Source organism: Mercenaria mercenaria, chromosome 12 (assembly GCF_021730395.1).
Source record: "Mercenaria mercenaria strain notata chromosome 12, MADL_Memer_1, whole genome shotgun sequence".
Classification (NCBI taxonomy): Eukaryota; Metazoa; Mollusca; class Bivalvia; order Venerida; family Veneridae; genus Mercenaria; species Mercenaria mercenaria.
Genome location: NC_069372.1, coordinates 48,565,367 through 48,580,441, shown reverse-complemented (window position 1 = coordinate 48,580,441; position 15,075 = coordinate 48,565,367). Strand labels below are relative to the sequence as shown.

At 37.3% G+C, this 15,075-nt stretch overlaps 1 protein-coding gene across 1 annotated transcript in view; it reads left to right on the top strand.

Annotated features, from left to right (window-relative positions):
- The window catches only part of LOC123534516 (uncharacterized), a 100,927-nt gene that overhangs the window by 64,107 nt on the left and 21,745 nt on the right, over nt 1-15,075 (top strand). The window contains exon 10 of the mRNA XM_053519971.1: nt 8,048-8,160. Within this exon, the coding sequence (XP_053375946.1) occupies nt 8,048-8,160 (113 nt within the window). The remainder of the gene's footprint in view (nt 1-8,047; nt 8,161-15,075) is intronic.

Below are 15,075 nucleotides of genomic sequence, written 5' to 3'. Positions count from 1 at the left end.
ATCCATCAAAGGTCATGATCACAGGGGCCTGATCATTGGAAAACAATTTCCCATCAATAACTTGAGAACCACTTGACCAAGAATGTTGAAACTTCATAGGATGATTAGTCATGCAGAGTAGATGACCCCTATCAATTTAGGGTCGCTCTATTAAATGTCACAGGGGCCTGAATAAGGAAAATCATTTCCTATCAGTAACTTGAGAACCACTTTACCAAGAATGTTAAAATTTCATAGGATGATTGATCATGCAGAATAGATGAACCCTATTGATTTTGGGGTCACTCTGTTAAAGGTCAAAGTGACAGCAGCCTGAACATGAAAAGCCATTTCCAGTCAATAACTTGAGAACCACTGGACCCAGAATGTTGAAACTTCATAGGATGATTGGACATGCAGAGTAGATGACCCCTATTGTTTTTTGGATCACTGCCTTAAAGTTCAAGGTTTCAGGGGCCTGAACATGGAAATCGGATTCTGGTCAGTAACTTGAGAACCATCTGACCCAGAATGTTGAAACTTCATTGGATGATTGGTCATGCAGAGGAAATGACCCCTAATGATTTTAGGGTTACTCTGTTAAAGATGAAGGTCACAGGGGCTTGAACATGAAAAACCATTTCTAATCAATAACTTGAGAACCACTTGATCTAGAATGTTAAAACTTCATAGGATGATTGGACATTTTGGGGTCACTCTATTGAAGGTCAAGGTTGCAGTGGATAGAAAATGGAAATAAATTTCCAGTTTATAACTTGAGAACCATTTGACCTAGAACCTTCAAACTTCACACAGAGATACAAACTACAGAGAAGGTGACCCCTATGTTTTTTGGGGGCCACTCCATCAAGGTCAATGTGACAGGGGGCTGAACACAGAAAAAACTTTCCAATAAATAACTTGAGACCCACCTCATGTGGTTCTGTGATGATCTGTGTATGAAAAAAATTGGAACCACTGCCTTACCGTTGCATGATCGTAAGAGGCGACTGATAGGGTCTTAACACTTGGTTTTGCTGTAACTCTGTGATTCCAGCAGGTATGCAAATTTTAATTCCATACCTCATGTTTTTATTTCAATGTAAATGCGATGTGAAACCAAAATTTGTAGTCCTGTTTGGCGCCATAATTAACCTGTACTATGTTGGTGCGCTGTAAAACCCAAATAAATAAATAAATAAATAAATAAATAAACTTGAGATCCAGAATGAAAGGTCAAGGTCACAGGAGCCCGAAAATGGAAAACCGTTTCCAGTTCATAACTTGAGAACCACTAGGCCCAGAATGTTGAAACTTAGTGGGATAATTGGGCATGCCAAGTAGGTGATCCCTATTGCAGCCATCCGTAAGTGTCTCTTTGACTTTTGCTCTTGTCCTTTATAGACTTCATGCATATACGACTATGCATTAGGGGAGACATGCGCCTTTTTACAAAAGCATCTTCTAGTTGCTTTAGGTATCATTTGGTCAAGGCCAGGGGATTAAAGGTCCAATTGACATAGAGACTTAAAGTGAGTTCCGGTAGTGGGAAATTACTTTGGTCCAAGACTGTCAAACTCCATAGGATTAAGAAGGATTGCCTGTGATCAGTAGAAAACCCATTTTGTTGTGGATTTCAGGTATCTCGGACAAAATTATGAGCTACTACAGTGATCATAGCTTTTACATAAGTTACACAAAGAATAATTAAAACTCTCCTTTAAAAAAGTGCTCATGTAGCACTACCAAGCTCATCCAGAAGGGTTTTTTATACCCCTGAAAGGATGTATTGTGTTATACCCCCCGTGTCCATCTGTGTTAGCAGTTTTGTGTCCGCTCTGTAACTCTTGAACCTCTTGATAGATTTCGAAGAAACTTGACATAAATGTTCACCAAATCAAGACAATGTTTGAGCACATGGTTTGGATGGCTCGCTTCAAGGTCAAGGTCACACTTGGGGTCAAAGGTCATATAAGTTTGTTTTCTGTCCGCTCTGTAACTCTTGAACTGCTAGAAGGATTTCGAAAAAACTTGACACAGATGTTCACCACATCAATACGATGTAAAAGAGCACATGTTTTGGATGGCTTTCTTCAAGGTCAAGGTCACACTTAGGGGTTAAATGTAGACTCTAATATGACTTTGTTTCGTGTGTTTATTGCTCTGAATTGCGGTGTTCAATGCAATGCTCAGGTGGGTTTTTGTGACCGCTTGATGTCCGATGTCAGTCGTCAGTCTGTCTTGTCTTTCATCTGTCAGTCGTCTGTCAACATTTAGCTTGTGTATGCAAAAGAGGCTGTATTTTTCAACTGATCTTCATGAATTTCGGTCTGAATGATTACCTTGATGAAATCTAGGCCAAGTTTGAACACGGGTCATCTTGAATCAAAAACTAGGTCACTAGGTCAAATCAGAGAAAAACCTTGTGAATGCGATACAGGCTGTATTTTTCAATTGATCTTCATGGATTTTAGTCAGAATGATAACCTTGATGAAATCTAGGCCAGTTTTGAAAATAGGTCATCTGGGGTAAAAATCTAGGTCACTAGGTCAAATCAAAGAAAAACCTTGTTTGTGCGATAGAAGCTTATTTTTCAGTTGATCTTCATGAAACTTGGTCGGAATTTGAATATGGGTCATCTGGAGTCAAAAACTAGATCATTAGGTCAAATCAAAGAAAAATCTTGTGTATGCAATAGTGACTGTATTTTCAATTTATCTTCATGAATTTTGGTCAGAATGATTGCCTTGATGAAATCTAGGTTGAGTTTGAATATGGGTCATCTGGGGTAAAAAGTAGGTCACTAGGCCAAACCAAAGAATAACCTTGTGTATGCGAAAGAGGCTGTATTTTTCAATTGCTGTCCATGAAATTTGGTCAGAATGATTGCCTAGATGGAATCCTAAGGTCAGGTTCGAATATGGGTCATTGAGACCACTTTTCTGTAGTACAACATGCATGTTACATCCAATACCTTGGGTGTCAAACTAGGTCATTAGGTCAAATCGAAGAAAACCTTGTGTATGCGATAGAAGCTGTATTTTTATGCCCCCCTTGAAGAAGGAGGGGTATATTGTTTTGCAGATGTCGGTCGGTAGGTCGGTCGGTCTGTCGGTCGGAATGTAGACCAATCCGTTTCCGGATGATAACTCAAGAATGCATGGGCCTAGGATCATGAAAGTTGATAGGGAGGCTGGTCATCACCAGCAGATGACCCCTATTGATTTTGAGGTCTGTATTTCAAAGGTCAAGGTCACAGGGACCCTGAATAGTAAAACGGTTTCCGGATGATAACTCAAGAACACTTGGGCCTAGGATCATGAAAGTTGATAGGAAGGTTGATAATGACCAGCAGATGACCCCTATTGATTTTGAGGTCTGTATATCAAAGGTCAAGGTCAGAGTGACCCTGAATAGTAAAACGGTTTCCGGATGATAACTCAAGAATGCTTGAGCGTAGGATCATGAAAGTTGATAGGAAGGTTGGTCATGACCAGCAGATGATACCTATTGATTTTGAGGTCAATATTTTAAAGGTCAAGGTCACAGTGACCCTGAACAGGTAAACGGTTTCCGGATGATAACTCAAGAACGCATAGGCCTAGGGTCACAAAAGTTGATAGGGAGATTAGTCATGACCAGCAGATGACCCCTATTGATTTTGAGGTCAGTATGTCAAAGGTCAAGGTCACATTGACCGGGAACAGTAAAATGGTTTCCGAGCAGTAACTCGAGAACGCTTGGGCCTAGTGTCAGGAAAATTGATAGTTAGGTTGGTCATGATCAGCAGATGACCCCTGTTGATTTTGAGGTCATTAGGTCAAAGGTCAAGGTCATATTGGCCAGGAACAGCTAAAACGGTGTCTGATCTTCTTTTCTAAAACCACAGAGCCTAGGGCTTTGATATTTAGTATGAAGCTTCATCTAGTTGTCCTCCACTAAGGTGATTCAAATTATTGCCCTGGGGTCTAATATAGCCCCGCCCCGGGGGTCACATGGTTTATATAGACTTATATAGGGAAAAACTTTGAAAAACCTCTAGTCCAAAACCACAGGGCCTAGGGCTTTGATATTTTGTATGTGACATCATCAAGTGGGCTTCTACTAAGATTGTTCAAATTATCCCCCAAGGGTTAAATATAGCCCCGCCCCGGGGGTCACATGGTTAACATAGACTTATATAGGGAAAAACTTTGAAAATCTTCTTGTTCAAACCACAAAGACTATGGCTTTGATATTTGTAATGTAGCATCATCTACTGATTCTCTACCAAGTTTGTTCAAATTATCCCCCTAGGGTCAAATATGGCCCCGCCCTGGGGGTAACATGGTTCATATAGACTTACATAGGGAAAAGCTTTTAAAATCACCTTGTCAATAACCTACAACATTTAAATTTTGATCACATGTATGATTTTGAGTGGCAAGATGAACCTTGATATGAGTTGACCTTGACCTTGACCTAGTGACCTACTTTCACATTTCTGTAGCTACTTTTTGGTAGAACATAGTTTTGTGAACTGAAAAAAATTTTGACCTTGACATTGACCTAGTGACCTACTTTCACATTTTTGAAGGTACAGGCTTCAAATTTGGACCACATGCATAGTTTTGTGTACCGAAATGAACTTTGATCTTGAGATTGACCTAGTGACCTACTTTCACATTTCTCAAGCTACAGCCTTCAAATTTGGACCACATGCATAGTTTTGTGTTCCAAAAATAAATTTGACCTTGACATTGACCTAGTGACCTACTTTCACTTTTTAAAGGTACAGGCTTCAAATTTGGACCACATGCATAGTTTTGTGTACCGAAATGAACTTTGATCTTGAGATTGACCTAGTGACCTACTTTCACATTTCTGATTGTACAGACTTGGACCGCATGCATATTTTTGTGTTCTGAATTGAAATTTGACATTGATTTTTACCTACTACCTACTTTTTCCAAATTTGAAGCACATGCATATTTCTGTCTACTGAAATGTACTTTGACCTTGATATTGATCTACTACTAGTGACCTACTTTCGCATTTCTCAAGCCACAGCTTTCAAATTTTGACCACATACACATTATTCTGTTCCGAAATGAAATTTGACCTTGATTTTGACATTGAGCTACTCGTGAAATTTGGAACATTCAAAAATGGCTCAGTGGATGGCACCAAGATCACTTTGTAATATCTTGTTAAGTTAAAGGTCAATGTCAGATTAAACCAGAATGGTAGAACTTTTGTTTACAGTGAGCATATAATTTCTGTTCCTTGTGCAATTACTAAATGCATCAAGGGGGGCATTTCGTGTTCGACGAGCTCTTGTTCAATTAATCTTCATGAAATTTGGTCGGAATGATTGCCTTGATGAAATACAGGTCATTTTTGAATATGGGCCATCTTGGGTAAAAAACTAGGTCACTAGGTCAAATCAAAGAATAACCTTTCATATGTGAGAGAGGTTGTATTTTTCAGTTGCTTTTCATGAAATCTAGGTCGGAATGATTGCCTTGATGAAATCTAGGTTGAGTTTGATTTTTGGTCATCTGAGGTAAATAAATAGGTCACTAGGTTATCTCAAAGTAAAACCTTGTGTTTGTGATAGAGACTGTATTTTTCAGTTGGTCTTCATGAAATTTGGTCAGACTATTAGCCTTGATGAAATTAAGGTGGAATTTGAATATGGGTCATCTGGAATCAGAATGTAGGTCACTAGGTCAAATCAAAGAAAAACCTTGTGTATGCGATAGAGGCTGTATTTTTTAATTGATCTTCATGAAATTTTGTGAGAATGATTGCCTTGATAAAATCTAGTTCAAGTTAGACTATGGATCATCTAGGGTCAAAAACTAGGTGACTAGGTTATATCTAAGAAAATATTTTTTAAACACAAGAGACAACATTTGTAGTCCAATCTTAATGAAAATTGGCCAAAATATTTGTTTTCCTGAATACACAAGGTCAAACATGTTTACAGTGGTATGGTTTGTTTCTCAGTAGAGCGACTTAGGGCCATCTTCGCCCTCTTGTTATTTGACAGATCCTGTTTTTGTTCACCTACAAAAAGTAAAAATTAATTTTTTTTAAACTTTTTATGCCCCCGAAGGTTGGCATATTAAAGTCGCATTGTCCATCAATACCTCCATTTGTGCGTCCGTCCATGCGTGTGTCATTTAGATTCTTGTCCGGGCTGTAACTCTGCTATCCATCAAGGGATTCTGAAATAACTTGGCATAAATGTTCACCATAATGAGATGATGTGTCCTGTGCAAGACCCAGACTTCTAGCTCCAAGGTCAATGTCACACTTAAAAGTTGAATGTTAACAGGGTCTGTTTCATGTCCGGTTCATAACTCTGCCTTCCATGAAATGATTTTTAAATAACTTGGCATAAATGTTTGCGCTAATGAGACAATGCGCCATGCGCAAGTCCCAGATCACTAGCTCCAAGGTCAAAGTCTCATTTAGAAGTCTAAGGTTAGCAGGGTCTGTTTCGTGTCTGGTTCATAACTCTACCATTCATAAGGTATTTTGAAATTACTTGGCATAAATGTTCCCCATTATGAGAGGACGTGTTATGCGCATGGTCCAGACCCATAGCTCTAAGGTCAAGGTCACAAGTAGATGTTAAAGGGTAACATGGTCTGTTTCTTTTCCGCTCCAAATCTGCCGTCAGTGAAAAGATTTTTTAATAACTTGGCATGAATGTTCCCTCTTTTGAGGTAATGTGTCTTGCGCAAGACCCAGAACCCTAGCTCCAAGATCAAGGTCACACTTAGAAGTCAAAGATTAACATTGTCTCTTTTTATCTGGTCTATAACTCTGCCATTTATCATGGAATTTGAAAATAATGTGACACAAATGTTAACCATATTGAGAAGGTATGTCATGCTCATGATTCAGGTCAAGATCAAGGTTGCAAAATGATTCATACCTAAACTATTCTGGCACATTATGCGCAAACAACTGTAACATTCTTGAGCATACTTCGGGGGCATTTGTCACTAACAGTGACAGCTCTTGTTAATTATTGGCCGTAGGGAAAAATCCGAGACCTCTTTTCTGTGGTACAACATGAATTATACCTCCATCAGGTCCCTTTGTTACATTTGCAGGTGCAACAGATTAGTAATAAATCGTAATTTTTATTAGAAATATTTTTCACGAGAATCTTACACAGTAATATGTATTTTTTTTTCAACCATGTTGATTACTTTTTACGAAACGTTGAAAGATATCTACCAAACCAAGTTTAAGGTAATTCTGCATGTTTGAAAAACTGGAAGTGATGGCCTAAGGTCATTTTTCCGGAAAACGTAGAATAAAGCCTTGATTCGGCGTACGGAAATGAAAATCATTTTATGAATTAACCGAAACCTGTGAGTAAATTTATTACAATGGCACTGTTGCTCTATTTCTAAAGTCAAGATATGATATTTAAACATATGGCATGTTAAAAAAATAAAAATAATGTCCTAAAAGTAGCGTGAAATGTCTGGTTCACTTTAATCATGGCCAGATTTCTCAAAAATATGCACACGGACCTATACATTTTATTTTACCAAATTGTAGGCCATGTGTTTATTTACAACTGTGAAAAGTTTCACCAAAATCTACATTGTAGAAAAAATTCTATTCGCGAAAATGTTATGACAGCTGTGATTTTCCCATAGACTCCTATTATGAAATATTGTGTGAGGTCCAAATTTTTCAAATCAGTCTAGCAAAAAATCAAGCACACGACCCTATCTTTTTTATATGCAGAATTTTCTAGGTATATTCTGAAGTTTTGAACAATCAGAGTTTAATCAAATTCTACATTGTAGAAAAAATTTCAATCCAAACGTGCAGAACTACCTTAAGCATTATCCTTACAAGAATCTTTCTATCATTGCCATCTTCTTTAACTGTAAGTTGGTTCGTAGACATTAGACAGTAAGTTAAAACTTAATACTGAAGCAAGATATTTAACTTAATTCTTAGACAAGAAAGTTTACTTTATTCCGAGACAAAAGAGTTTATTTAATGGTTAAACAAGATAGTTGACTTAATATTTTGTATGTTAACACGCAGTTATTAGGGAAGTGTTGACTGGTCTTGAGCCTCAAGGATGTGGAAATAAGTTTCTAAAGTTTATGGAAGCTGATGAAGTCGAGAGGATTCTTAAGGATTTAAAAGAACAAAAGGTAAGGAATATATTTATTCTGACATTTTCCCTGGAGTATTAGAATTCCACTGTGCAACATTTGTGAAATTAGAGCCCAACTTGATACAAGAGTTGTTAGGATTGATTTAGTAAATCTCGCTATGTAATATCTTCATTTGCTTATGATTGAGTGAATTTTTAGCTTGACTATTTAAAGAACAGTAGAGCTATTAGACTCGCCATTGCGTCGGCGTCCCGATCTGGTAAAGTTTTTGTATGTAAGCTGGTATCTCAGTAACCACTTGTGGGAATGGATTGAAACTTCACACAGATTCACTATGATAAACTGACTTACTTTGCACAGGTTCCGTAACTCTATTTTGATTTTTAGCTCACCTGAGCAGGAAGTGCTCAAGGTGAGCTTTTGTGATCGCCCTGTGTCCGTCGTCCGTCCATCGTCGTCAACAATTTGACTGTTAACACTCTAGAGGTCACAATTTTGGCACAATCTTAATGAAACTTGGTCAGAATGTTACCCTATAAAATCTTGGACGAGTTCGATATTGGATCATCTGGGATCAAAAACAAGGTCACCAGGTCAGATCAAAGGAAAAGCTTGTTAACCCTTTACTCCATATACATTTAGCCTAATTAGGCTTATCATATCCATACAGCTTTACTGATAATCAGTACACTATCTCCATACAGGATATTGGGGAAAAATGCAGAATTTATACCTGTGTTATTCAATTCAGTATTACTATATTTAATATTGTTTTAAACACTTAGTAACCAACATAAAGTTTTTTCACAATTAAATTTTCTTTCTAATGGTATATTTTACATAAAAGTGTGATAAATATTTCTTGACATACAAAGCTTTAAACCCATTAGTTTACTTTTCTATAATAATTTTAGCTACTTTTCTATTGATGGTACTTATTTATTTCTGCATTTTTCCCCTGGTATATTAGTTACATAATGTTTTTGTAAGAATAATTGATCAAAAGCAATTTTATCAGCTTATAAAAACACTTATCAGTAAAATTTCTTAATTGGATTAACATCAAAGTTGCCTACAATTATCCATAGCACACGCCAATTATCCAAAGATCACCCCAATCAACCATACCCCACACTGATAGGTAATATACAGACATATGTCATAAAATTCCTTAGTGCAGCAGGTAATTAGCTGTTAATTTGTCTTCAGGGTAAATCAGACCAATATGTATTTGCAACAGTTACTTTTTTAATCCATCATAAAGTGTATATTTTTTATATAAATCCATTGAAAAAAAAAAGTTCCGCTTTCTAAATCACCTGGGAAATGCAGAAACCTAAAAAAAATTACAGTACTATTTTTAGCTTGCACAAATTCACAATTTGTACAAATAAATACTACACAAATTCATAATTTGTAAAGATAAACTTGGGGGTGTAATTAGCCTTGATCAGGCTAATTTTAGCTCAAGATGAAACTTTCCTCACAGTAATTTTCCATAAATACACTACCTCATTTCAGGTTAAAATTACCATTAAAAATCAAATATAAACCATATATTTTTTTGACAGATATCATTTGTACATGGTTTAAACTTTACAAAAATGCTTTTATGGGATTCCTTGATGTTGAACTTTATTCATAATTTGCTTTTAAACTTGAAGGCGTCAAAAAGAGTATCTATCAGGGAATGGATAGAGGTGGTAAAAAGGGTATCTATCAGGGAATGGATAGAGGTGGTAAAAAGCGTATCTATGGAGTAAAGGGTTAAAAGTCTAGAGGTCACAATTTTGGCTTAATCTTAATGAAACTTGGTCAGAATTTTACTCTTAATAAAATCTTGGACGAGTTTGATATTGGGTCATCTAGGGTCAAAAACTAGGTCACCAGGTCAAATCAAAGGAAAAGCTTGTTAACACGCTAGAGGCCACATTTATGATTTATCTTCATGAAACTTGGTCAGAATGTTAATCTTGATGATCTTTAGATCAAGTTCGAATCTGGGTTATGTGGGATCAAAAACTAGGTCACCAGGTCAAATCAAAGGAAAAGCTTGTTAACACCCTAGACACCACATTTGTGACTTTATCTTCATGAAACTTGGTCAGAATTTTAATCTTGATGATTTTTAGGTCAAGTTTGAATCTGGATCAGGTGGGGTCAAAAACTTGGTCACCAGGTCAAATCAAAGGAAAAGCTACTTAACACTCTTAGAAGCCGCATTCATGGCCATATCTTAATGAAACTTGGTCAGTATGTTAATCTTGATGATCTTTAGGTCAGTTTCAAATCTAGGTCAAGTGGAGTCAGAAACTAGGTCACCAGGTCAAATCAAAGGTAAAGCTTGTTAACACTCTAGAGGCCACATTTATGACTATATCTTAATGAAACTTAGTCAGAATGTTAACCTTGACAATCTTTAGGTCAAGTTTGAATCTGGGTCATGTGGGGTTAAAATCTAGGTCACCAGGTCAAATCAAAGGAAAAGCTAATTACACTATAGAGGCCACATTTATGACGATATCTTAATGAAACTTGGTCAGATTGTTAATCTTGAAGATTTTTAGGTCAAGTTCGAATCTGGGTCAGGTAGGATGAAAAACTAGGTCACCAGGTCAAATCAAAGATAAAGCTTGTTAACACTCTAGAGACCTAATTTTAAGTTTGAAAGTCATGGGAATTGCTCAGAATGTTTGTCTTGATGACCTCTAAGTCAGGTTTGAATCTGGGTCATGTTGGATAAAAACTAGGTCACCAGGTCAAATCAAAGGTAAAGTTTGTTCACAATCTAGAGGTCAAATTTATGACTGTATCTTCATGAAACTTGGTCAGAATGTTAATCTTGATGATCTTTAGGCCAAATTGGAATCTGGGTCATGTGGGGTGAAAAACTAGGTCACCAGGTCAAATCAAAGAAAAAGCTAGTGAACACTCTAGAGACTACATTTATGATTATATCTTTATGAAACTTGGTCAGAATGTTAATCTTGATGATCTTTAGGTCAAGTTTGAATCTGGGTCAGGTGGGATTAGAAACTAGGTCACTAGGTCAAATTAAAGGAAAAAGTAGTTAACATTTATGACCATCTTAATGAAACTTGGTTAGAATGTTAATCTTGATGATCTTTAGGTCAATAGGTCAGGTGAGCGATACAGGGCCTTCATGGCTCTCTTGTTTACAAACATAGGCCCCTTTTTTGACTTGGAAATTTTTTGTTTATGTTTTGTATGTAAGCTGGTATCTCAGTACCTACTTAAGGGAATGGATTGAAACTTCACAGTCTTGTTCAGTGTCATGATCTGACATTCACTGCAGATGTCCCTTAACTCTACTTTTTATGTTTTCAAAATTATGCCCCTTTTTAGCTCACCTGTCACATAGTGACAAGGTGAGCTTTTGTGATCACCCTTCGTTTGTCGTCAGTGCGTCCGTCAACAATTTCTTGTCTGCATGATAGTGGTTTCATTTATGATTTTATTTTAACCAAACTTGCACACAACTTGTATCACCATAAGATCTCGGTTCCTTTCTTGAACTAGCCAGATCCCTGTATGGGTTCCAGAGTTATGGCCCCTGAAAGGGCCAAAATTAGCTATTTTGAGCTTGTCTGCACGATAGCAGCTTCATTTATGATTTGATTTTTACCAAACTTGCACACAACTTGTATCACTATAAGATTTAGGTTCCTTTCTGGAACTGGCCAGATTCCATTATGGGTTCTAGAGTTATGGCCCTTGAAGTGGTCGAAATTAGCTATTTTGACCTTGTCTGCACAATGGCAGCTTCATTTATGATTTGATTTTAACCAAACTTGCACAAAACTTGGGTCACTATAAGATCTTGGTTCCTTTCTTGAACCGAGCAGATCCCATAATGGGTTCTAGAGTTATGGCCCCTGATAGGGCCGGAATTAGCTATTTTGACCTTGTCTGCACAATAGCAACTTCATTTATGATTTGAATTTAATCAAACTTGCACAAAACTTGTGTCACCAAAAGATCTTAGTTCCGTTCTCTAACCGGCCAGATCCCGTAATGGGTTCCAGAGTTATGGCCCCTGAAATGGCCAAAATTGGCTATTTTGACCTTGTCTGCACAATAGCAGCTTCATTTATGATTTGATTTTAAATAAACTTGCACACAACTTGTATCACCATAAGATCTCGATTCTTTTTTATACGCCTGCAGAGACGTATTATGTTATTGCCTTAGTGTCCGTCTGTCTGTCTGTCTGTGTGTTGGTTAGCAATTTCCCTTCCACTCTGTAACTCTTGAACCCCTTGATGGATTTCAGAGAAACCTGACACAAATGTTCACTCATTGAAAGGATGTGCAGAGGGCATGTTTCGGATGGCTAAATTCAATGTCAATGTCACACTTAAGGGTCAAAGGTCATATGACTTTGTTTTATGTGAATATTGGTCTGCATTTGCATTGCATTGCAGTGCTCTTGTTTTTATTTGGCAGATCCTTCTTTTATTTGCTTACAATATTTTTTTTATTACTTCCCTTTTATGTTACTATAAATAGCTTATTTAGTAACATTTTACTAATGGCCGTAGGGAAAAACTGAGACCACTTTTCTGTGGTACAACATGGATGGTACCTCCAGTTTTTAGGTGTAATTTGATATGTCTGTACCTTGTAAGAATTTTTTCTTTTTCTTTTTGGTTAAAGCAATGGTACTCAGGTGAGCGATATAGGGCCATCATGGCCCTCTTGTTTGACTTTGCAGTTTTTCGTTAAGTTTTTGTATGTATGCTGTTATCTCGGTATCCACATATGGGAATGGATTGAAACTTCACACACTTGGTCACTGTCATGATATGACCTGCAGTATATAAGTTTAATAGCTCTACTTTGCATTTTTAGCTCACCTGAGCAATGCTCAGGTGAGTTTTTCTGGTCGCTCGATGTCCGGCGTCCGTTGTCTGTCGTCTGTCTGTCTGTCTGTCTGTCAACATTTAGCTTGTGTATGCGATAGAGGCTGTATTTTTCAACCGATCTTCATGAAATTTAGTCAGAATGATTACCTTGATGAAATCTAGGGCGAGTTTGAAAATGGGTCATCTGGGGTTAAAAACTAGGTCACTAGGTCAACCTGTGTTTGTGATAGAGCTTGTATTTTTCAATTATTCTTCATAAATTTTGGTCTGAATGATTACCTTGATGAAATCTAGGCCGAGTTTGAAAATGGGTTATCTGGGGTCAAAAACTACGTCACTAGGTCAAATCAAAGAAAAACCTTGTGTATGCGATAGAGGCTGTATTTTTCAATTAGTCTTCATGAATTTGGGTCAGAATGATTACCTTGATGGAATCTAGGCCGAGTTTGAAAATGGGTCATCTGGGATCAAAAACTAGGTCACTAGGTCAAATCAAAGAAAAACCTTGTGTATGTGATAGAGGCTTTATTTTTCAATTAATCTTCATGAATTTTGGTCAGAATGATTGCCTTAATCAAATCTAGGTCAAGTTTGAATATGGGTCATCTGGGGTCAAGAAATAGGTCATTATGTCAAATCAAAGAAAAACTTTGTTTATGCAATAGAGGCTATATTTTTCAATTGATCTTCCTGAAATTTGATTGCATTGATGAAATCTACCTTGAGTTGATTAAGGGTTATTTGGGGTTAAAAAGTAGGTCACCAGGTCAAATCAAAGAAAAACCTTGTGTATGCCATAGAGGCTGTATTTTTCAATTATTCTTCATGAAATTTAGTCAGAATGATTGCCTTGATGAAATCTAGGTCAAGGTCTAATATGGGTCATCTGGGTTCAAAAACTAGGTCTCTAGGTAGAATCAAGGAAAAACCTTGTGTATGCAATAGGGGCTGCATTTTACACTGGATTTTTATAAAATTTGGTTCCTTGATAAAATCTTGATCAAGTTCGAACATGGGTAGTCTCGGGTCAAAAACTAGGTCACTAGGTCAAATCAAAGAAAAACCTTGTGTATGCAATAGAGGCTGTATTTTTCAATTGATCTTCATGAAATTTGGTCAGAATGATAGCCTTGATGAAGTCTTGGTCAAGTTCGAATATGGGTCATCTGGTTTCAAAAACTAGGTCACTAGGTCAAATCAAAGAAAATACTTGTTTATACTTTAGATTTTTACACCAATTTTAATGATAATTGGTCAGAATATTTTTATGCCCCCGAAGGGAGGCATATAGTTTTTAAACCATCTGTCAGTCTGTCGGTCTGTCCGCAATTTTCGTATCGGTCCATATCTTTGTCATCCATGGATGGATTTTCAAATAACTTGGCATGAATGTGTACCACAGTAAGACGACATGTCGCGCGCAAGACCCAGGTCTGTAGCTCAAAGGTCAAGGTCACACTTAGATGTTAAAGGTCATTTTTCATGATAGTGCATTCGTGTCCGGTCCATATCTTTGTCATCCATGGATGGATTGTCAAATAACTTGGCATGAATGTGTACCACAGTAAGACGACGTGTCGCGCGCAAGACCCAGGTCTGTAGCTCAAAGGTCAAGGTCACACTTAGATGTTAAAGGTCATTTTTCATGATAGTGCATTCGTGTCCGGTCCATGTCTTTGTCATTCATGCATGGATTTTAAAATTATTGGGCATGAATGTGTACCACAGTAAGACGACGTGTCGCTGCAAGACCCAGGTCCGTAGGTCAAAGGTCCTAAACTCTAATATCGGCCATAACTATTCATTCAAAGTGCCATCGGGGGCATGTGTCATCCTATGGAGACAGCTCTTGTTTTTCCATGAAATCACTAGGTCAAACATGTTTACACTGTTGTGTTGTGTTTCTCAGGTGAGCGACCTAGGACCATCTTGGCCCGCTTGTTACAAAATTATGCCCCTTTTCGACGTAGAAATTTTTGGCTAAGTTTTTGTTTGTAAGCTGGTATCTCAGTACCTACGTACAGGAATGGATTGAAACTTCACACACTTGTCCACTGTCATGACC